The 24,585-nt window shown below is 45.0% G+C and overlaps 1 protein-coding gene across 10 annotated transcripts in view; it reads left to right on the top strand.

Moving 5' to 3' along the window:
- PTPRS (protein tyrosine phosphatase receptor type S) overlaps positions 1 to 24,585 on the top strand; it is a 162,485-nt gene that overhangs the window by 85,558 nt on the left and 52,342 nt on the right. For all 10 annotated transcript variants that reach the window (XM_055708138.1, XM_055708135.1, XM_055708136.1 and 7 more), the window contains 2 exons: positions 5,887 to 6,075; positions 15,757 to 15,867. In XM_055708138.1, coding sequence (XP_055564113.1) covers positions 5,887 to 6,075; positions 15,757 to 15,867 — 300 coding nt within the window. The remainder of the gene's footprint in view (positions 1 to 5,886; positions 6,076 to 15,756; positions 15,868 to 24,585) is intronic.

Here is a 24,585-nt window from a genome sequence, read left to right as displayed (position 1 = left end):
CCACTAATCTCCACAATGACAAGGTTAGCATGCTGGCATCTATTCCTCTCTTTTTCCTCCCCACTTCTGCATTCACCCACTCTTCTGTTTGTCTCTTCTCCACCTTTCCTTGCAAGGCCTCCTTGTCCTTTCCAACTCTCTTCTCTCACTTTCAGAACTAATGCTTAACATGTGGGGGTGGGGGGGCTGCTCCACAGCTTGGAGATGAATGTGAGCTGTCATCGGCAGAAGCTGTTACCTTGCCGTACTGTGGAGTATGGAAACCTGGGCCCCAGCTGTTACAAGCTCTGCAGGATGGGCTTGGTAGTAATTCCGCAGCCTGTTGGCTGTGCTGTTGTAATCACAGTTCAGCATACATGTGTCTACCTTCATGCTGTACACATGCATGAACAGTTACAGGATTTCTTCAACACTGGTGGAGTCTCATGAACAGAAGAGAAAATAATACATTCTTCCCTACTAGATGCAGCTGCTGAAGGTTTTGAGAGTAAACCCTTTTTTGCTTATGCACATGACAGCTACTGGATCAGACCTTGTCAGAAATCCACATGCATTAAAAAACAGGAAGCTGCAGGAGAGGAAACCTTTGGGAGCTTCTGAGAAGCACAGCTTGTGATGGATGTGGTACAACTTAGACAAAGTCTCTAACACCAGCTCTGCTGGCTTGTTTGTCCTTCCTGCTCTTCCTCTCGAGGGATCTGAGTTTTGATAGGGCTATGGAGACTTGCTGTTCTTCCCACAGCTGGCCAGACATAGTGCCTGCAAACCTGATTCCTGTAGAGCCCAAAGAAAAGGAAAGAAAATGGTTTGGGGAAGTGTTTTCCAGTTATTGTTGACTCCAGGTGCTGTCCTTTTTTCATTGTAACTTAGGCAGAAAGGAAGCCAGTTGGCACAGGCAGCCCAGTTCCCACTTGGTATAGTTTCTCTAAGCTCCACGCTCCCAGGAAAGATATACAAATTTATTAGTGTTGTTATTGCTTCCTGTTTATAGATTATACTTTCTCTCTGCTTCTTTAACAGCCTGAGACAGAGGTTCTCATGCTGCAAAAGATTTTCCTATGTTGTTGGCAGCTGAGTGGGCTGAGAGTACAGGGGAGCCTTGATGCAACTTTCTGCATGTGTTGCCTCTGCTGCTGGGAGGCACAAGCTGGATTTCAAGAAGGGCCAGCCAGACTGGCTTAGTCCTTTGCTCTGTTGAAGCTACTAGAGTTCTGTGGAGGTTACCCTTTGTAAGTCGTTAGTAAATGCAGCGCGATCCCATAAAAAACAGTGCTTGGTCCAGCTACATGTAGTGGAACAGAATTCACTGTGCCCTGATACATCACCGCATACTGGCCAGTGCTCTCTTTACCTGACGATTACTGTACTCTGGAAGAGGGAGGAAGGCTGGCTGTTAGACAGGTAAGGTCTGTGGCACTTGCTACTGGAGTATGGTTCAGGCTGCTATGGACAGACTTTCAGAACTTCTTTTTCTAGTGATTCCCTGTTGATTTCTTTGTATGAAGTGTTCATACATTTCTCTAACAATTCTGGCCTGAAATTTTCCTCACATATTTCCTGCTCCAAGAGGACATCTGGTGTGGGCATGTATAAAGTTCTAGCAAGATCCCTGCTGTTCTGTTGTTTTTTGTAATTGTTGGCTTTAGATCAGCAAAAGGTAAACAAAAAGCAGTTCTAAATGCTCAGCAGAAAGCATCCAGTACCCCAAGAGCATCCCTTAAAGAGAAGTTGGCTCCTCTGAAATGTTACCTTGCCACTTGAAAAATTCTTGTCAGTCTTTCTTCAAACTTGACTTGTTTTGCTTTTCTTGTAGTGACCTGAAAATCAGGCAATGTTGAAAGCAGATTAGTTCTGTAGCTTATGAATAATGTCAGAGTGATTTTAAATCAAGATGCCTTTACAAGGAGGGTACGTAGGGATACATTAGTGTAGAGAAGACAGTGTATTATGTGCATCATTACGGGGTCCAACACACATACCTAAGTGTGTATTCATTGTCTGTAAGCCTGAAGGTTTTTAATAACTTTGTTAGGCTATTAGTATTTTCATAGTAAAACTTGCAGATCAAAAGAAATGGGATCAACAGACTGAAGATGTTACTGAGACTCCTTCACATATTAAAATTGTCTTTGACTGTGAAATAACAGTTAACTAAGACACGCGTACTTACACATTGATAGAGGCAACTTGATGCAATTTCACAAGGTGCATAATGCCAGGATACCTGTTTGGGAGGGAGCAGCAGCAAGTGTTCATAAAGTTAATGAAATGAACAGGGATAAGTTTCAGGAGTGCTGGATCTTAATCCTGATTCTGCTTAAAACTAGTGTCACTCAAGCTGCTTCATCTCTGTGTTCTTGGTTCTTCCACCCTGAACTGAAGATAGTTGACTGCTTTAGAGACCAGCCAGCATCCATGAGCTGGGCTGTATGTCTCCAGAGAAGAGCAAAAAATTACTGCTCCTCTTCACTTAAGCAGCATCCTTACTGTGGCTTTCTGCATTCAGTACATAGAGCGCCTGTACATGCTTACACCCTCCTTCTCCTCTGAATTATTAAACAACTGTGCGCACCCTGTGGAAAAAGAGCAGCAGCAACACCCGCTTTATCTTTCTTTCTCATCCTCATTTCCAGCGCAGCTAATTATCTAAACACAGAGCTGCCACCTTTTCAAGCGACAAGGAGACAGCAGGCACCGATGTCTCCCCTCGCTGTAGCTGCCGACCCTTGCTTTTTCTGTATGATCATGTGTGTGTGGGCGCACGCGCCCAGGTTGGTTTCAAGGCACGTCACCCAGCACAGAGCATGTCCTCTGGTAGGATTTATTATAAATGAATGCTGAAGTGCTCCTCTCTTCTCTCCCTGCCTCCTTCCATCCCTCCTCCCCTATTCTTTCTCACCTTACTTTGTTCAGTGGCCTTCAGGTTTTCACTGGGGGGGGGGGCTTTGAACAACTTGGTCTAAGAACAGTTATGAACAAGGTGTTTGGGATGCTTTGTTAATACGGCAAGTGCAACACGTGAAAACATTTGCCTGCGTAAGCTAGCGTGATTTTCAATAGCAGTCAGCTGTCCAGATGTGCCCTTGAAGCATCTTCAGCTTGCGTCTTGGTTCTTTTGTTCTTGTAGTTGCCTGGGCTGCATTTAGAAAGGGAATTCACAATCCAAACCATTCCTTATTTATTTACTTGGTTTGGGGTGACATTTGGGGATTGATGGGGAGAGTGGCAGGGCATGTGTGCTCATGTCTTGTGGGGATTGAGTTGAGGTTGTAATTGCATTATTACAGGGAATCCAGTTGTTAGGGGATGAAGGCAGTTTCACTTTCCTGGCAGGAAGGAAATTTGAGCACTTGAATCAGTGCAATATGTGATGTTCAGAGATGCTTCCTCTGCTGATCCGATCCTCAAATCTGATCACGCCTCTAGTCGCAGTTGTTTTAATTAAACTCAGAGGAATTCTGCACATTGTGCTGCAAGATTAACATTTTTGTTTAATTAGAAACACTCAGTAATAATAGTTGTACCAGGCCTCCCCCAACACACACACATGTGCAATCACACACATTCTCACACACACACCCTGCCAGTCAGGAGGGTTAGTCTCTCTGTAGATTAATTGGTTCATGAAATTAACGGACTGCAGGTTTGAGCCAGGTGGAGTAGCATCACCAGGGAGCAGGATAAAAGCAGCAATCAATAATGATGTCATCTTCAGCCAATGCGGCAGCTGCTCTGTGGCTCCTTAACAACACACCACCGCCTGGTTAAATAGCATAAGGGAAGAGAAGACGTTAAAAGCCTGGCTGAAAGCTGTGCAAAGGCAAAGCAATTCCCAGGGCCCCTCTGTCCTGAGCTCACTCTTGGGGGGCTGGGGTTTTGCAGCACACGTGATCTACAAGAGCACACACTGTTTGGAGTCTCCTGCGGTGCCCAAGCACAGCCTGGTGAACTGAGATCTCAAAGGTTTGGTTCAGTCCCTAGTTAAAGACGTTTATTTTTCTAATTTAGAATGCAATATCCTGGTTTAGAGGTGCTTTGGGTGCACCGAAATGACTACACCTTTTGTACAACTGTAAGCCATACTAGGAGATCAGTATTACTTTAGCAGTTATGAAACAGTACGTATATTTATTTGTGGTCAGATTCCTTTGATATATGAGGAGAGGTGTGGTTAATACATTTCACACTCCAGTGAGTCACAATAGGTCCTTTATAACTCTCCAACAATGGTCAGAGGACAGAAACAATGCATATTTCTAAACACACAACTGAGGCATTTAAACCCTTTTCTTCTCTACAGTAGCTGTGCACTGCTAATAATAGTATTGGACAAGAATTTCTTGGCACTGGGCATCAGAGCAACATACATACCTTTAGCTCTGCCTTCATGATTTCATAGATTTTTAGAAGTCGAGTGTGAGGTGGCAGCGTGGAATAGCTCCTAACCAAATCATGAGTGTGCTGAGCTTGCGTAGAGCAGCACTGGTGATTCTGCTTTGCTCTTACAGGACAAGGCACCACCACAGCAAGGCCACTGGATTTCTCTCTCATTCCACCGTCTCCAGGTTTGGCCATATGTACTTTGGCGCCATTCCTTCTGATACATAATGTTCTGGCAGTAGGAAATGAGCTTTTGTTGTGTTTGTAGTCGGCAGGGATGTTTCCCGACCAAGGCAAGGGTTTCCAGCCCATCTCTGCTGCCACTCTGATAGCTCCCATTGGTTTCACTGGGTGACTGATGGTGCTGTATGTTGCTTTTTGAAAAATCCCACCTTTTTTAAATTTTCCGTGCTATTTCCCTTCTGTTCCTACACCTGCTTTTGGGTTGGATTCAATGCCATGGATTTCCGAGACTGTGATTCCTCAACACGCCTCATCTGAAATGACAGAGAATCCCTGTAAAGTCTCGTCCCAGTGCTGGCATCGTCCTTCCAAGCTGCCCTCTTCCAGAGACTGATTTTCTGGGGGGAAAAAATGCCACATTCCTGAGCTGCATCAGCCAGCAGAAGACAGCTCTCTTCCACATGAGTTAGGAGGTCGTGACAAAGATTATGGGGGAAGCACTGGAGTTTTGTGTTAGTTATCACAAATTAGTCAGCATCGGTTAGGATTGCCCTCATCACCCTTATTAGTGAAGGCAAAGGCAAGATTGAGAGGAAGCAGGAAGCTCAGCTGAGCCTGCCTTCTAGGTGCTGGTGCCACATCCCTCTTCTTCTAGGGCAGCAGCACTCTGAATTAATAAATCCGAAAATCACACCCTGTCTGACGGCACTTGGCGTATTGTTGTTATGTGTGTCCTCTCTGGTAACTGCTGCATGGTATTTTCCTTTCCCCTCTCTCTTAGTATTCACTGGGTCATTGACAGGCCTTTTCACATAGTCGCTTTCACTATTTCTCTTATGCAGTTTGTTTTGTTCTGTGGGGTTTGGCAGAGGAAGGTGAACCCCTCCTTTTAAATGTGACTGTAGAGACTGTACTCTGCAGCACAGGGATCCTTGCCATATGTGAGCACACCTTCTGCTGTAAAAAAGAAATAAGTGCCAGTCACCTGACAGAGGGATTCAGTGCAAGACCTGGAGAAACTTTGAAATGACTACTCCCATGCCCCAGAGAGTTTTAATAGATTGCATTTAAATGTAGAGTCTTCTTGTGGGTAGTTAGAATAGTCACACAAAATGGACAAGCTGGTAAATTTTACTGTATAGCGTGTTTTCACATACCATCTATGGACCATTTACCGTAGCCTTGTTTTAAATTGCATTGCACAGAGTCCTGGGCAGCAAGTCTGCCTGATGCTTTCTTCGATGTATTCCGTTGCACAGGTCCGTCAGGCACCCCAGTCCCTAGTACGTGTTTAACCACTCTTCCTTTTTTCTTTACCACCAGAGGACCAGTTACCTCCTGGTTTCCCAAACATTGATATGGGTCCGCAGCTGAAAGTGGTGGAGCGGACACGAACGGCCACAATGCTCTGTGCAGCCAGTGGGAACCCAGACCCAGAGATCACTTGGTTCAAAGATTTCCTGCCTGTCGACCCCAGTGCGAGCAATGGGAGAATAAAACAACTGAGATCAGGTAAGGTCTCTGTGTGGGACTAGAGGAACTGAGACCTAGATAGAGACGTGAAGAGACTGCTCAGGGGTTTCTGAAGCAGAAGAGAGGGCTGATAGACATAGGCCCCACTGGTGTGGATTGGGGCATTAGCTTTTCTTTGGGTTTGGAACACAGCGTTCTTACCTGGGGAGTGCTTGGAGTGTTTTCCCCTCCAGCCCATCCTCCTGGTCTTCCCTACTGCCTAGTTGATATACAGGGAATCACAGCAGGGAAGCTGGTTCCCAACTAGGACACACTGTAACTAGTTCCCTGGATAACAGTGCTCTCGCGGCCCAGGGGAAACTGGGGACTGGATGGGGGCTGAGGGTTTCCTCCTCAGACCAAGAAATGGGTAAGGAAGAAAGAACTGCTGTGGAGATGCGGCTTTTTAGGCTGCATGCACCTGGTATAGGGTCCACAGCTCAGGGAGCCTCTTACTGTTGTAACATGGTCCTGTTGGTGTAAATTGAGCCTCTCAAAGCTGGCATTGAAGAACAGCTCTTGCAGGATCTCTCCAGCATCAAGTCCTTGCAGCCATCGCTGGAGAGCAGTTGTGAACATTCTGGAGTGATCCCTTGGTGCTCAGTGGCACTGCCCATGGAGTGGATCTCCATGAACAGATGTACCCCAGCTCTGTGGCTCTTGTCAGTTTTCCATCTTTCCCCATCTGCTTGTCCATCTGTCTCTCTTGTTTGTTTTATGTTTGTTGTTTTGTGTGTGTGTCAACATGACATCTCTTAATATTCACGTTTCAGGAGCTGTTTTTATACTTGTTAAATCTTCAAGTTCACTGTGTGAGAATGTGTGTATGTGTGGAAAGAGGGCACAGGTATATTTATTTTTGAGTACTACTCATAAAGCACTTCCATTGATAGCTGCAAAAATGAAACAAGCTTTGAAAGTTTGAAGTTTTGACAAAAACTAACCTAAGAAATAATCCTTTCCAAATACTGCTTGGACTGACTGCTTTGACCCAGCCTAGACAAAACGTGTCACTGTGGTTGGACCCAGCAAGCACTAGCATCACTTCAGCTACTCAGAGCATTCCTTCAGCCAAGGCAGATGGAGCATTTTCAAGGTCTTTTTTGGCGAAAGAATGGCATTGTTGCAGGCAAAGGGAAAGCAGAGGCTTCAGTGAAGCAACCGAGTTTGCTCTGTTCATGTTAGACATTTAACAAGTCAGCCAGTCAAGTGATAGCTGACTACTTCTGCCCAGACGGCTGCTGGCTCCAGAGAAATCAGTTCTGACTACTGTCGTCTTGGATCTGAACATCAGAGAACGTAACTGCCTGATTTTTCGCTTGCCCTGTTCGGCAAAGATTCTATGTGAAGATTTTTAGTCCCATGGGCCACGGGTGGAAAAGATTCAGTATAGTTCCAGTTCAGTGTAGCTTTTACACACCTGCATAAATGCATCCTTATTCAGTGAAGCAAACTTACAAGCAGATACTTAAACTGCTTTGTTGAATTAGAATGGATTGTTGAATCCCACAAACACAGATGAGATTGACCTCCCTGTTTTATCGTAACAGCTGAGGCAAATGCAAATAAAAAAAATCACTCAGCATAAATAATGAGGGGTAAACTAGAATTATATCATGCTCTGTGACCATGATCTGAAGTGTGAGTAATGCATAGGCAGAATATTTTTTATACGTTTATCATCTTGCTAGAATGCCTTTATACTCTTTAACAGGATTTGATCTGGTGTTTTTCTTAAAGCTACCTGAGTGCTGCATTTTTATTCTAGTGGATTGTTAGCTACAGGGTGAACTCTTGGCCTTTCTGATAAATCAGAAGATACCTGCTGAGAATTAATCTCATTTACAGCTGCTTTGAATTAGTGAACTGGTGAAACCCTGAAGCATCCCTGTTGTCCTTAGGGGCAGAAACCTGTTGCTTGTGTGAAAGGGAGTGCAGATTCCTGAACAGTCAGGACTTCAAGTTGTCTGATTTTATCTACTTTTATGGCCTTTCAAAACTTTCATGTTCTGTGATGCAAAGGCCTGTGAGCAAAGCATGTTAACATTAGGGTCATCTGTGCTGGGTTAGTATTTTGGTCAGTGGAAAGGAGTTGTTTTAAGGCCAAGGCAGACCAGATTCAAGTGTGTGTTTGTAACCTGAGTGTGGTGTGCAAGGCAATGGCTGGTTGAGCGCTGATGGTGTGAGTGCTGCTGAAGTCAGGTCTTAATTTAATATATTTATCTTTCCAGAAAGCAAATTTTGCTGCCAGAAGCATGACACTAGCACATGTTAGGGCATTGGATGCTTCAGGACACTGCTAATAAGCTTCAGTGCCTTTCACCCACAGGTCATCACTATGACTCCTGCCCAGCTTCTTTGGGATTAACGATTACACCCAACTTAACGGGTGTTCAACAAGCCCTCTGTGAATAGGAGTGCAGGGTGGAGGAGTGACCCTGGTCCTAAATCACAGCTTCATTGCTACACTTTGTGCTAACAGATTTAGGATGGAAGCCAGTGACTCTGTTGTCTCTGCAGACTTACCTGTGCGTTGCTCCCTGACGGAGGCTGGGCCAGGCTGAGAGAGCAGCAGGACAGGACAGTCACCCAGGTTCTGCCCTGGAGATAGTCATCAGGATAGCAGCCATGCTGCTTTATTACTGTGGGTGTTAAGAACTGAATTTATATCAATATATGAGTTAGTGGCAAAAATGCAAATTAGTTCATTAAAAGGTACAAGTGAAATGTCATACACAGAGCTCTGCAAAATCAGGTAGCCGTGTCTGGATTTGCTTCTCATTTATATGAAAACTGAATGTTTCACTAGCAATATAAATGGACCTCTGAGACCACGGTCATTATATTCACATCATCCTGGGGACCCGTTTATGTTATGGGTCTTCAGTATAATTGGGAAACAGGTGATACATCATTAACCATAGTGGCTTTTCTCTATTCATTATTTCTTCTCCTTTCTACCTCCAGATAAACTTTCCAAGCAATGGGAAATCTTTTAATGCTTGGGTGTTTTGACTGAATGAAAAGCTGAGTTGTCAGTCAGAGGAGGATGGCAAGAAGCTCTGTCCAAGCTTCTGCTTCCCTTAGACATACATGAGCATCTCAGCCTTAGAGACCCAGGTTGTCTAAGGGCTGCAGTGGTCTTGGTGGTGGAAGAGAAAGGGGTATTTCTGCTTCACCCCGATGCAAGCAGTCTCGGGACATTCCGAGTGGGAGCCGATGTCCTTTACTCAGCCGTGCCACCTAGGGGTGTAACGGGAAGCAGCCTGCACCCCCACTCCTTGCATCATAAGCACTAAAACCTTTTGTGTCTTATGTGTGTCTTCTGTTTTCTAAATAACTGTCTATAACAAACTTTGTTTTTTCTTTTTGTTGTTTTCTTTTCACTTTTTTTTAACATTCAGAGACCTTTGGTAAGTTTGTTCAATTTTAAAAAAAAAAAACATCAAACCAAAAAACCCCAAACCTGCTGATGTCCAGATTTGTAACCCTTGCCCTTTAAACTAATTCCTTTGTAACAGCTTCTTGATAGGCATGCTGTGCATTTCTTCTACTAACTCTTTCAGTAGGGATATTTTGCCCTCTTAATGAATTTCTGCAGGGGTATTGCAGGCTACAAAAAGAGTAAAAATCATCCTAAATATAATATATCTGTATAAAGAATAACAGCTAAATATGAACCTCCTAATATTTGATAGGTATTTCTTTTTTATCTTAGCAACAGTTGTCCTGTAATTCCCCAATTACACAATAGCCTGTACCCTGGAACTGTGATAATTGTGTTCACACCTGCAGGAGGCCTTGGAGTTTCACATCTAACAGGGTTATTGGCATTTTTAGAAGGGAGAGGTGGGGATGCGACATTTTCAAATTGAAGCTGTAAATCACAAGTCATCAGGTACAGGAAAAGGTTGAGCAAAGGAAAAGCCCCCCCCGCCCCCAGATCATCTCCGTCCCTGGAGAAGCCAGGAGCCTGTCTGCAGAACTCACGTCACATTTCCTCTGTGTGCCAAGTCCCCTTTTGTTATTAGAGATGTAGCAATTGCAGCTGTCAGCCAGGATCCGGCATTTTAAAATTGCAGAAGACCCTTGATGATTGCTTGCTTGTTTAGAATAGAAAGCGCCCTCCAGCCCTTGGGAGAGGAGCATAGCACACACATGTTCTCACACGTGGCCTGACAGAAGGTGGGGATGTGTTTTCTGTCATTACCATGGCAATGGTGACTGTCCTCCTCTCCCTGTTTTCAAGGCTTGCAGAATCCGTAGGCAGCTTGGTGTGTGGGAGGTCAGAGGAAGGGATGGTGGAAGAGCAGATACTGTCCTCTGTGACAGAGAGGAACACCTGCATGGGGTATTCTGCCTGGTACCATCTTGGTCCTTTATAATCCAGAGGCAAGTTCTTTAAGCTGCCTTTTGTCTTTGCTGCTAAACACTAGGCTGGCCAGCTGGGCTCCTGCAGCCTCAAAATTTGCCCTAAATGGGCAGATCTCCTGGTCCTGGGAGGCTGTGGAAGGAGATATGAATAGTTTGCACATGGCGTCTCAACACCAGCTTTTCACTTGGAAGGTCAGCGTCCAGCGTGAGTACTTCTTCCATTCGTTTTCCTGCAAAGCTGGTTATTCTGCCCTGGACAGTGGTTATAGCCTTGTGCATTTGCTTGTGCACAGTTTAGGACACCAGGCAAGCCAGCCTCCACCACCACAACCCCATATCCAATCTTACAGGACCTGTCAAGAGCTCTTCAGAATAATTGTTCTATTTGATATTGTCCTCTAGCACCATCCTGCTGCCCTTATATTGAATATGAAGCTGGTTAGATGTGAAACTCCAATAGTGAAAATCTACCATCTGTGTCTCCGCCACCATTCAAACTGCAGTTCTTTCCTCACAAGTTACTTGATCTCATTTTGATTCAAATTCTGTCCCTTCCATCCCTGGTATGGGGCATCTTGCAAAACATGTTTTGCTCCTCACTTCTGTGTCCTGTGTGTCAGAGTTAGAACTGGGAAGACCAAGGTGGCAATGCTTGGCTTATCTTGCTCTCCAAGAGCACTGTCTCCAAGGCAGTCTGTCTCTGAGAGCTGCTGACAACCTATTTCCAGGGGCAACGCTGATGCTTAGAGGGAACAGTGAATAACTAACCTACAATGACACAAGAAGGTAACAGCAGCTGTTGTATCTATGCTTACATAGTTCTAACTTCCATCGTGTTTCTCCTGCCAATTAGTGTGAACCTTTGCAGTTAAGTGCCAGGCTTAACCAAGGCCAAAGAAGCTTTATAGCTGTGGGTCATGTTGGGGTCTCTTCCCCTCTAACCCTCTTTCCATGAGCCTTGTTCCATATTTGTGCCACAGATGGCAGATTTTCACTCCGGTTTTGAGACAGAAGGATGTATCAGAGGCTGTTTTTATTTCCACTGAATTGAACTATAACCCTTTCCTGCTTTTTCTCTCTTGCTTTTTAAAACCTTTCTGCCGTCTCCTGTGTGGAGATCTGCCCAAGTACACGCTCCCCCACCTCTTTCTCTTTCAAGCGCTGTCTCTTCAACCTTTGTCCTGATAGCTAACCAGCCTGCTTTATTAACCTTAGCTAGTTCCTAACCCTAACTAGATGCTAACTTTTCTCAAGCAAATAACCTAACCTCTTAACTAGAAGCTGAGTATAACTAGAACCTAATATCCTAACACTATAATACCTCTCTTCCCTCACCTCCTTTGAAAAATAAAAGTGAACTGTAATCAGTATCTATATTTTTTTACCTTCTATCCTGAGAATGGAGGTTTGAACCGCAGCAGAATAAGGATGAGCAGGGCTGAAGGATAAAGGAGGGAAGGGGTTTTCTGGTGGTTAAGGCAGATTGGCATGTAGGAGGCTCTGACTCCTCCTGGTCTTGCCTCTGCCACAGACTTCCCTCTGTGCCCTTGGGCACGTTGCTTCACCTCTGCCTGGGTTTCCCCATCTGTAAAGCGGGGGTAGTAATGCTGCTGTACCTCCCTGGGGGAGAGGAGAGGGTGTAAGGCTGATACTTACCATGTAATGTGCTATCCAAGCCCTGGCTGGGAGGTGCTGCAGAATGGCAGCAATGTTACCACTGCAGAGGAGCCCTTGCATTTCTCCCAAGTAAGAGGCAATACTTGGAATTACGGAATCTGCCCTGTTCTCAGGATTGGGGTAAAAACAACCAGCTAAACCCCCCCTTCTTTGATAAGCTGTGTGATGAGTTTGAATGCCGCTGTGAGCAAAAGGACCTGCCATGTTTTCAAAGGAAGATGGTTGCAACCTCAGGAGGTCAAACGGGGGGACAGTGATTTTACCGTTGATGGTGGCATGGTTCACCAGCCACAATAGCACTTTCTCCCACCTGTGAGACCTGCCTAGGCAGAAGACTTATGTTAGGCACTTAAAGACAACTGGAGGGGGTTTGAATAAAAGTAATCCAAGGGAGATGCAGTCAACAGGCAAGTGTAGCAGGACTCTTCTCTCTCCATACAACCCCCTCCTGCACTGGCAGGCAGAGAGGCCTCCAGAGCAGTTGCATGAGGTCGCCCTTTCACTTGTACAGTAGCGTGGCCTTCTTCAGCGCAGAGCATCTGGCTTCAGTCTCTGTGCAGAGCCACTGAAGGTCCCGATAAGGACGTGCATTGAATTCCTTGCATATCTGTGCCAATAACTAAAGTTTGAAACTGGGAATTTGCCAGCAAAGGTGGTCTCAGACCTGCAACTCTTAATGTGATGCAAGGTACCTGGATGTCCCTTTCCCTGTCCGGGCTAACACAGCTGTAATGCCAACCCTTTTTCCCAGGAGTGATGAAGAGAAATGCAGGTTCATGTGTTCTGCAAGTAGCAAACAGTAATGTTAGCTGAGAGCTTGACGATTTTCTTTGCATTCTTAGCAACAAAATGGAGCCCGTCTTAAGAATTTTCAAGCAGAGTGCCATGGAAGCTCTGTAAACAGCCAGCTGAATGGGACTGCTTTAAAAAGGGCATCCCCACCTTAAGTACCCTGAGCTCTCTTCAGTCTGTCCCTATAATTGAAGATGAGGTAGAGCAGGAAGTTTCCTACTGGGAACTGTCTTCCTTGACTCAGGTCCTTTTCCCACGGGCAGTCCAGGTGTTTGGGGTTTTGCAGTCTTTTCACTTACTTTCTTTGTTTTCTTTGCAGAAGGTACACCGATCCGAGGTAAGACACCCCCAGCTCACTCACTCACCCACTCTCCAAACACTTATCTCCACTCAGTTCCCGTTTCATTGACCTGTGCTCAGTACAGATTCTTGTTGTTGTTGTTATGTTTTCTTGTCCTGCTTCACCTCTGGATATTTCTTTTTTATACCTGTATTTATTTTATATATGGTTATAATGTCCTTTTTTGTTTGCTGGGTGCACTTCGTAATACTGATACTGTTATTCTAATAATATCTCAGGCTGTGCTGCCTCAGATTTATGGCAGAGTTTTAAGAGCTAATCTCTCCAGGACTGTGAAGGACCGAAGTTTATCTTGAGCATTAAATTTTGTCAAAGCTTGGTAAATACTTAGGACCTTCTTGGTTGATGCAAAGTGCTCCTGAGCCACTGATGGTGGCGAAAGTTTTCCAATCCTTTGCTCAGTCAGATCTCCAACACTTACCATCTCAGCGTGGCTTCAGAGCCTTCTTCCCCCTTCCTCCCCACTCTTAGGTTTCTCTGGGAAAGATATTTGTGGCAAGTAGCTTGTGCACTGTCTCTTTAATGGAGCCAAAAAGATGCTAGACCTCAAGCTGTCATTGAAAGTCAGCAGGGATTGGGCGTGCACCCCCTGGAAAGACCCTGCTTTGGTTTTATCTACACTGGCAAATTTAAATAGTCCATAATAATCTGCTGGTAAAAGCAACAGGAGGTGCTGTAGGTGAGATTTACTTTTTTGCACATAATTTCTAGTGGCTCCTGACAAGTGCTGAAAACTCGTTGACCTCTACAGTATAATTTCCACTGTTGCATTCACCAGCAAAGCTGCAGTGGTCAGGATGAAAGGGGTGAGTCCTTACTCCCCTGGCGAAGCTGCCTGCCTGCAGTTCATGGTTCTGTTCCTGCTCTGCAGTGTGGCTTCGTCTCCCTTTGTGTATGCTCAGCTCATGAGCCGCACAAAAAGCATTGCTCATGAGCCACACAAAAAAAATTGTCTGGTACCAGTAGGAGCAACCCACAGATTTGTTGAAATGAACAGAAATTTCTAGGAAAACTCGCTGACCAGCTCTCCGCCGAAGTGGAGCTTTCCAATCACAGAGCATGCTTGAGCTGTAATTCAGTATGAAATATGCTCAGCTGGTGTCTCAGTGTGAAGCTTCATTCTATTTGGTTTCTAACTCCTGTTATGCTGAAATATCCACAGATTCTTTTGAAATGAATTTGGTTTGGTTTAGTGGCTTGGGTGGAAGGTTTTAGGTTTTTAATTCTATCTGTTCTGCTTTTGGGAGCTACCAGGCACAGTGGATGCTGGCAGGAGTCACACTATCACACCCCATCCCTGTCATAAATACTCTCACAGCCTCACATCTTCCCACGCAGGATCCTTTTTCACCCATGCACACACAGGGGAACATGAGCTCCATGTCCTCCCCATGTGAACACGTTGGTTTTTCCTTCCTGAAGAGGCTGTATCTGCAACCAACAGTGATATCATTTGCACTTCTCTTGCTTAAGATTTTATCAATAATATTACGCTGAGCTGGAATTGTTTGGTTTTCATATTCAGGTTTTTTTCCAGAGATGTGAGTTAAAAGAGTCTTACCACGTGAGCACTGTCCATATCTGTAGTATAATCATGTACTCCTAATACATAAAACATTTGATAGCCTGTTGAATTATTTATGCAGTATGTATTTTAACTGGAGTTTTGCAGGGATGAAGCCTTCTGAGGTAAATGAGGCAATTTTCTTCTGTGTAGTTACGTGCTGAATATCTCTGCATGTTTGCTTACAGGAATGTTTAGTATGGGCTCTGGATATGTTCCTGTAGGCTGTAGTAATGTGCAGGTTTAAGAAAAACCTTAATCCTTTTGGCCCAGTTGGTGTAAACCACACAGGCAATTTGGAAATTCCAACGCAGTGTTTACAGGGTTTTCCCTTAGGAATATCCACTGTCAGTAAGGTGCTTTTCACACTGGCTCTTACCTCCTGTAGAATTCCTGTGAATCAGGTATTTGGGCACAAAACAAAGGCAGCAGGGATAAAAGTGCTCATGGGGTCCTAGGCAGTGGGTGACAAAGCCTTTCACTTTTATGGTCACTGCTTCGAATCGAGCAGGGGAGAGGCGACTGCCTTCTGATAGATTTCTGGGGGTCACAGTACTATGGATTACTGGTTCAGTTCTGGTGCAGAATGCCTGCATTGCAGAAGCCACAGAAGTTGATGGTTTTGCTGAATGGTTCAGTATGGAGAGCAACACTTAGTACAGAGGGGGGTATTAAGTTTTCTCTGCCTGTTGGGTGCACATCCAGCCGTAACACTGAGCGCAGGCAGCAGCTGATGTCGGGCAGGGGGCTTGGTGCTGCCAGAGCTCATAGCCCAAGACCCCCAGGCAGCGTCCCAGTGTGTATTAGCCCAAGGGGAGGAAAAAGCAAAACTCTGATGCTATTGCTCTCTCTTCAAAACAGAACTAAATGGTGATGATCGTGTCTTTGCTGCCGTCTTCTTCTCTCCTCCCAGGTGGCCTGCAGATTGAAAGCAGCGAGGAGACAGACCAGGGGAAGTATGAATGCGTCGCCAGCAACAGCGCCGGAGTGCGCTACTCCTCCCCTGCTAACCTTTACGTGAGAGGTAGGGAGCACATCGGCTCACAACACTGGCAAATATCTCCCTCCCCGTGGCCTTCCTTTGTCCCCAGCTTTTTGATTCGATCCCGTCCCTGAGCGCAGGGGAAGCACTGGTGTTAATCGGCTGGATCCTTACAGCGAGCTGCTGAGCTTGCAGGGGCATCCTGGTGCGCCCTTACGCACCCTGACTTCCTCACCATTGCTGGTGGCTTCAGCTCCTGTGCCAGCATTGCAGAGCAGCAATACAAGGCTGCGTCACCCACAGCAAAGTCAATTATGACCCAAAATAGTGTGCCCAAGAGTCTACCAGCATCAGCCTGCAGAGCCCAGAGGGGAACAAACAGCTCTGACTGCAGAGAAGCCATAATCCCCTTTTCTCCCAAAGGATCCCTGCTCTCTGGAAGTGGGAAGGTTTCAGTTCTATTGGTGTGGGTGTGAGAGGAGGGGAGGACCCTCTCAGCCCCCTCCACTGAGCTGTCTGTCCCCAGGATCTCACCAGATTGCAACAGGAGGGTGCATTCTCACTTCTGGTCTAAGTCCCAGCTGGTTTTCACTTTGCCAGCAGTAATTTGTCACTGGTTCCCTGGGCACGAATGCTGGCCATGGGCAGACTCGCAGAAAGCTGGAGGTGGCCAGCAGACATCTCTGCCGTAGTGACAGATTCCTTCACCCATGTAGCACGGGGAACAGATGACAGGGGGATTGGCTTCTGCCTGATGCCCCCTCGATGTTCTCACACCCAGTGGGGCAACAGCCTTTCTGTTTTCTTTGTTATTTCATTTTAATCTCTCTGACCTGTAATATTTTGTGTATAGCTTTGGTTTAATATCTTTCCACAGCAAAATCCTTTTGGTAATGAGAGAGCAGGGCTGGTCCTTCTCACTTTTTAAAAAAAAGAAAAATACCATTGGGAGGAAAAAAGAAAAGTTACATCCCAGCAAACTGTTCCCATTTCCATCCCATCGACAGAGGAAGCGCCTCCCACCTACACTCACGTTAACTCTGCAGTCAAACGCAGAGCCATGCTCCTATGTGCACTCCTTTCTCTCTCTCTTTCTCTCTCTCTCGTGTCTCACGCTCACTAAATCACATGCACATGGAGAGAAGGCTTTTAATAATTTAATGTTTCCAAGCTAAATTTTTAAATAGCCTTTTGTGGCCAGCTGGAAAATTGCGTTTGAAATTTGCCCTGTTGCCTGGGCCCCAAAATTCTTCTTTTGGGAATATAAATCTGGCTGTGATCCTAATTCAGGGCTAAAATCCTTTGCAGACAGCTTAGCTGGAATGTTTTGGGTTCTTTAAAAAAAAAGAAGCAGCAGGAAAAAATACGGGGATTTTTTTATTATTCTTTTATTTCTAAATTTCCTCAACCTTTCTGGCCACTCGGAAACTAGCAGGAGACAAAGGTTGTAAGCCTGGTGTTGCTTGTCTCCACACCTGGATGAGGGTCGGCTCCAGGTGGATAGCGCTCTCTGTCCCGGTTAGCCTGCCTGGAACACAAAGCCAGCATTAGCCGGCCGAGAGGGTGCAGGAAACGCCGTGTAAGCAAGCTCAGCCTGTGGTTTGGGTGTTCTTCATACTGTTTAATTCCTTGTTTCTTGTGTGTTAATATCGTGGAAAGGTAACAAATTTCTGAAATGGATTTGCTTTGGGGGGAGGGAAAGTTCATGCACATTTTTCTTCCCGTTTTTTGTTTTAAAAGAGTCTTGAACACTCTTGTGTTTCCAATTGACTTGTTTCTCCCATAACATGCTTGTCTCTATAGAACACCTGGGATAGGAGTTGTAAGTTTTAACATTGCAAGGAAATGTTTTGGTTTTGTTTTGCTTTTCTTTTCTTCTAATTATTTCTTTTTCCTTATTCAGTCCCATTGTGAAGTTAGCACAAGCAGGGCTGGGTGTGGGGGCTGGTGGGAGCACGGGCTGGGGGAGCGGATTTCCAGCTTGGGATCTCCTTTGTATCGGGGTCTCCTCTGCCTGGTACAGGATCCGCTCCCCCTTCTCTAAAGAGCAGATGCACTTAAAGAAGTGAGAACTCCCGGCCGGGGTTGGCACCTCTGTCGGGTGCTGATCCTGGGTTAGGATTGCGCACCGTCTGACCTCCGTGCGGAGCTTGGTTGGTCTTAACCAAAAGGTACCTAGCTGGATGGGAGGGGGAAAGTCAGGAAGGCAGGAAAGAGGGTCGTTACTATCTTCATTTTTTCCTTTCTTTTTATTTTGGTTAAGAGAAAAAAAAAAAACAATCAATTTGCAGCTGACAGCCTTGAGAAGGCCTTTTTTTACTCTCTCTGTGTTTCCCCTATTTTTCTCTTCTCCTCATGTCATTGTGTTCCGCATCAAACCCCCTTAACATCCCTCAGAGCTACGAGAAGGTTGGTGTGGTTTTTTTCTTTTTTACTTTCTTTACCCACATTTTTACATTCTTAAGAGAAAAAAAAAATGAAAAAAAATTAAAAGAGAAAAAGCAAGAAATTAAGATGAGCGAGACCCGCCTGTTCCCGGGTCTCGCAGAGATGAGTTGAGTTGCATTGTGGGCCTCTCTATGCATCCTTTGGTAATGTTGCTGAGTTCTTGCACTTTTTTGTCGTCATGGTTACCTTGCCGTTTGGACATTGGGCCTGATGCATGATAGGAGAATGTAACAATCTTCTTTGCATGCCACTTTTTAAATTAATTATTAATTATTTTTTCTATATAAAAATATGTACAGTTTTGGGTTTTTTTTACAATTCTGGTTTATTTTAAGTGGATTTACTCTTACTTTCTAAATTTTTTGTTCTGTTGGGTTTTTTGCTTTCTCTTGATTTCCTATTTCATTTTTGATTGGTTATGCTGTGCTGTAGTTTATTCCAAACGCATTGTGAGAAGCCAGTGTTCCTGCCCACCCGGTGGTAACTGAACTCCTCAATCCCTCCAGGAGGAAAGGAGTCACACAGCTCTAACGCCTGTCCATGGAAGCCCTGCTATTTGGGACAAGCCTTTGTTTTGGGGGGAGGGAGGGATCTGGGAAGTGGAAAAGACGGTAAGAAGCCAGGGTGTCATTCCAAGACTTAGAACAGACCCTGGGTCACGTTATTACTTACATGTTTCTTGGAGGTGTGGCTCTTGTTCCACATCCTGCACACAAAGAAAAACCCTGATCCCTGCTCTGAAGGGCTTCCCCAGCAACGCCGACTCGCTCACTGGTACCTGGCGTTTCCCTCCAGGAATACCCAAGGCGCTGCGTATGGGAGCTGAACTGCCGTCAGCCCAGGATGGGTAGAGGCAGAAAGCTTCCCGCTGTGGTACTGAGTCACACGCAGTGGCCTTTCCTTCGGCACCCACGTGTGCGTGGAGAGCCCATCGTCAGGCAGTGCCTTGTCTCGTCTCGTCAGCAGAGCTTGGCAGCTTCCCTTGTAGGAGGGTGATGCCTCGTCCTTGCAGTGTCGGGAGAGAAGGGCAACCAGCCAGCCGCCTTCTGCAGAAGGGTAGCTGGATCTCACGGCTCTGCCTCTCCCCAGTTACCATCTTTCTTCCCTGTCATTTAACCATTACTGCCTGGCTGCCAGCACCTTGAAAACCAGCCAGGTCCAGGGAAGGTAGAGCCCTCCTTTCTAAAGGAGTGCAGAAAGAGAAACGCAGCAGTGCTAGACACTGAGAGAGGCTGCCGGGACACATCTGGCAGCTGCATTTCTATTGTATAGAGCAACAAGAAATCTGACAAGTTACACTCTAGCTGAAAATGCCTCTTTTCCCTCTTCTCATCTCCCTGTTTATCCCCATTAAGCTTCTGTTGCCTCCCATGTGTGCATCCTGAGTGGGTGAGCCACATGGGATAGTAAACAGGTGGGTTTTTTGCAGTGTGTTAGTTGTACCGTTGGTGCTCGGTGCTTTGGCCCTTTGCAGAATTGAATGTCCTTCCTTTCCCTGTTTATGCATTTCCCTCTGCCCGTGAGTCCTCACTACTCAATAATCTACCAAAGGAGTGGCTTTCCTAGTGTACAGGTATTAAAGCTGTGTGATTTTTGAGAAATCCAGTGCAGTATTGACACAGTATCTGTCTCTTTCTTTCTCTATCTCTCTCTTTCTCTCTGTCTGTCCTTCTCTTTTTTCTTAAAATGCTGAGATTTCAGTGCTCGGACCCTCAGTGCTGGTATTCTCCCCTCCCCCTTTCAAGTCTCTCCCCCTCTCCCCTTAGATACAAGGGTACCACTCCGAAATGCTGCACTGTTGATAATGTGTTTCTGAAGCGGCCAGCTGTGGCTTTTCTAACTTTGATGCCAAAAATAGCCAAAAGTCATCCCCCAGCCCCAAGGCTCTATTTAAAGAAAAAGAAAAGAAGAAAAGGCTTGTTCTATGTAAAAAGAGCAAGAGAGAAAGAATAGTATTTGAAATTAGGTGATCCCATCCCACCTCCCTCCTGCCTAGGACTAAAAGGTGATAATCACTACTAATTACAAGATTTTCCTTCATTAATAGGAGTTTGAGTTTCAGGATTTAGGTGCAATTAAAAAGGGATTTATACACCATTGTTTTTTATTTGTTTATTTTATCTTTTATGAAGTATTTCTAACATGTCCAAACTGCACTGCTGCTGCTAGAATCTCTTGTGATCTGAGAAGGTTTTAAGATTAAATTATTCCATAAGAGCCAATAAAAATAATAATATCAACAACAATAAATAAAGCTAAATTGGATCTAGTCATGATAGGCTGGAATGACACTGGGCGAGGAAATAGAGACTTGATACCTGGCTAAAAGAGCTGATACGGTTTGCCACAGGTTATGGGCATGGTCTTGAAATTATTAAGGGTTTGCCTTGTGTATTATTACAGATCAGATCATGCCGTGGTCCAAAATAACAAAGAGTTTGCTAACAGGGAATTTCCAAGGTCAGATGCAGAAGTATCTTTATGGAGACCCACAAAAGCAGATTAGAAATAGGTGTGAGATGGATTCTGCCACCAGTCTGGGGTGTATGAAAGTTTCTAGTCTGAGCCAGTTGTCCAGATTTCACCCGTAGTCAGTGAAAGGACACAGCTCTTGCAGGCAAGTCAGCACACCTTAAGATGGGGATGCTGATTTTTAGGGGAGCTATACAACCCACCTGGCTTTCAAAAGTCCCATTGGATGCTTCTCTGTATCCCTAGGGACACAAATACTATCAAACTTCTGGCCCATAGTGACTGTAGGAAAAGGACAGATTGAAAGTCCTGTGTATCAAGAGAATATGTCTCAGTGGCAGTGGTGGAGAGCTTCATGCCTCTCCTTGCACAGCAACAGGGGCTTGCTTAGCACGGGGGAGGCTGGGTTGAGAGCCTGGCAGTTCCTAGAGCTAATTGGAGAGCGAATGGTCGTGTATAGCTCCCATGCAGCGAGCCACGTGGCTTGCTTTCGGCTAGGATGGAAGGGACACATTTTTGCCCTTTTCAATAGGCTTTGTATCTTGCCCAGAAGGGCTGAGATGCTTACTCCGCTTTGGTGGATAAAACCTGGTTGAACCTGACAGTATTTTTCTCCTCGCATCAGTGAGTGAACACGTGCAGGGTCCAGGCTTTGCCCCAGAGGGGGCATGTGTCTGCTTGGCCAGGATCTATGGCCACAGCTGTTTTGCCCCCTTGAAACGGAGCACTTTGTGGCTCTCCTGTTAATTTTGAAAGCTTCAGACTTCCACCTTGATTGCTCTGTTTTGATCCAAATAGCCAGCTGCTTGGCTCAAAATAGAGCATCGTATGTAAGGACCGCATCTCTCTACGTGCTCTCCCATGTTACAAAAGGAAAGGAAGAATGAGCAATGCACCATGGAGCTGTGTGGGCTGTGCTTTAGCAACCTCTGAGTACGCAGAGCTGCCGCTGTCAGTACAGGACAAATTGTCGTGGTTGAATTTACCAGAATTAAAAATTTTCCCCTCTTTCACACAGTGGTGCCCTGTCAGGAGTTACAAAAGGCAGCAGTTGTGGTGCTGCAGGGATAATCCTTTTTTCCCCTCTACTTGAGATTCTTGTTGTTCTGCTCTTTTCAAGCCCAGGGAGTTTTAAATGGTTCAGCAGGCATTTAAAACAGCACGGTGCACTCTCTGTGCCTGCTTAGGCCTTCCCTCTTCTGCTGCAGGAGTCAAGTACAGTGCTTAGTCACCCAGAATCAGGTTCTGCAGCCCAGGTCCTGCTGAGAACATTTCAAATATTTTTCAAGGCTCTCAGGAAAACCTGCACTCATTGAGAGACCGAAGATGAAAACAGGCCAGGGCTAAACACATAATAACGAAGATAGTTGAAATCAATTAAAATAAACTATAGAAAATGCAGAAATAGTGTGCCTAGGACCTCAGGAAATAAAGCTTCAAAATATATTAAAATGTGACTAATTTAACAAATAATTTAGCCTGTAGCTTGCTCCTGGGTTAAGTTTGGCTCATGGGTAATTTGACCATCAAACCAGAGCTGCTGGTGGCTCAGCCCATCCCTTAATAGGCAAGTGGAACAGTTGCTAAGCTTTTCGCTTTCAATGCCATTTAGAGGTTGGAAGGAAATAATTTCACTTGCACTATAGATTTAAAAAATAGCCACAAGGTCAGAACAATCACTGATATTTTAAAATGTAGGAATTTTAATACCTTTTTAGACTAGCATTGATAAATTCTTTAATGGAAGAGGAGAGAGGCAGAACCACCACTAGTTTGTACAGCTGCCCCTGTAGTGCCATTTTCCAGGTGCTGGAGTTTAGGGAGGGAGAGTTCTGTGACAATTTTTAAGCATTATGTTAGCACTTCCATGGGTGGGGGAGCGCCCTGTCCGTGTTTGGGGTGTCCTCAGCTCTGAAATTCGAGTTCGAAACCAAACAAAGCCAACAAACGACTTTGCTGTGTTTCTGCAGAAGGATTTCTCAAGGGTATCAGGAAATGGAAGTGGATACAAAAAGCCACCCCCCCAAAAAAAAAAATCAAAACTGTATATATATGAATATCTCTCTATAGAGGGCACTTTGCAGGAACACTGTGCTGTACTGATCTCGAAATCTCTGCCTGCCTGTGTCTCTTACACCTTTTGCATCGCTGTTCTCTTTGTTTTAGGGGAAAAAAATTAGATTACACCTTGTCAAATTAAAATAACAAAAATAAAATAGTAAAGTCTGTGTTGAATGTTACAGAGCTGCTTGAAAAACAGTTGGGTTCTGATTATTTTATATTCAATCCTGTAAAAAACAACAGGAAAAAAAAAAAAAGAATTGCAAAAGACCAGAGATGTTCAGCCAGCCTGTCACTCAACTAATGTGTTTTTTTTAAGTGGAAAAGTAACAATGATTGGGAAGGTAATGGATTTCCTCCAGACCAAATCCAAGCCTTGGTCTCATTCTTTATTTATCTACCTATTTACTTATTTATTTTTATTTACCGTGAAGGAAATTAGGAAGGAGATGGGCATGAGGAGGGAAGTATCTCGTCCTCTGGAGGGACGGAGGTCGGAAATCCAAACCCGAACAGCGTCTCGCCCCAGCGGAATGAACTTGCAATTGGAATGGGAGAGGGAGAAAGCAGAGGCGGCTGCACGGACAGCACAGGGGCAGGGACGGACCACCTTTTGGGAGGGGAGGACAGGTGTAATCTAAGCTTCACTAATAATGTAGAGGCTGCACATTATTTTGGCACCCTTTCCCCTACCCCCTCCTCATTTTGGAGCAAGACGGAATGACTCCTGTCTCACCAAAATGGCCAATAATGTCCGCCTTCTCACCTCATTTGGAGCAGCAGCTTGCTGAGTGTCAAAATGTTTAATACCATTTGGTTTTGTTTGGTGCTTTCAACCAGTCACTTCACTTTCTTTTGTTTCCTTTTTCAATTAATTTCTTCTTTAAGATATAAAATATGTTTACTTTTTAGTCCGTTTAATGTGAATCGGGGTTTGAAGTGACGGGTTCTTGTCTAGTACGCTCCCCTTTCCCCACCTCGCTCCTCCTCCAACATTTTTCTCCCTGAGCTAATCTGGAAGGGGCTTAAAAAGTGGAACTGGTTGGTTTCCTCAGCACAAACTGGTTGGTTGGTCCTCAGATTTCTCTCACTAGCAGCGTCCTGGGAACACATTTTAAGGATGGATTCTGGTGTTGCAAAAGTCAACCCTGGATCTCCCAGTGTCTCTTCCGACCAGGTCTGTAAATCTGTCCCTTTCAAAAACATCTCTCACCTTGTGGACCCCAGCTCTCTTTTTTAACTGAGTGGTGGTGGTGGGGAACCTTAGCAATGTTGATTGGTACCTTCTTGTTGGAAAGAATAATGCACTGAAAGTGCCACTCACAGAACACAAACTGGGTTAACCTCTCTGCATCCGTGAGCAGCAACAAAACCAATTGGCTTTACAAGGGTATGAGAAGTTATGGATCTGTTCCATTTCTAATGCAGATTATGTTAAGCAGAATTTGGGGTGCCGATTTGCCTGTGTGAAGTACTTACCCAACAGGCAATATCTAAACAGATTCATAACTAACTGCACTTAAGACATCTTTCTGTGCCTCTGAAATGGCTTATCTGCATTGAAGTAATTTGACTTGTATCACAAATGTCCAGCTCCAGTTCTAAAATCTGGTTCTATCAATAACAAGCTGTATCCTTGTTTGAAAAAAAGCTCCTGGGAGTTTTTTGGCCATTGGAAATGTGTGTTTATGTGTGCCTGCTTGTGTGTGTATATCGGGAGATGTTGCACATGCACATGGAGCATGCACGTATGTGTATGCATGCAAGGTTGGCTTCGTA

Source organism: Falco cherrug, chromosome 4, assembly GCF_023634085.1.
Source record: "Falco cherrug isolate bFalChe1 chromosome 4, bFalChe1.pri, whole genome shotgun sequence".
NCBI lineage: Eukaryota > Metazoa > Chordata > Aves > Falconiformes > Falconidae > Falco > Falco cherrug.
The sequence above is the reverse complement of the archived record's forward strand: the minus strand, read 5'-3'. Positions and strand labels throughout refer to the sequence as shown.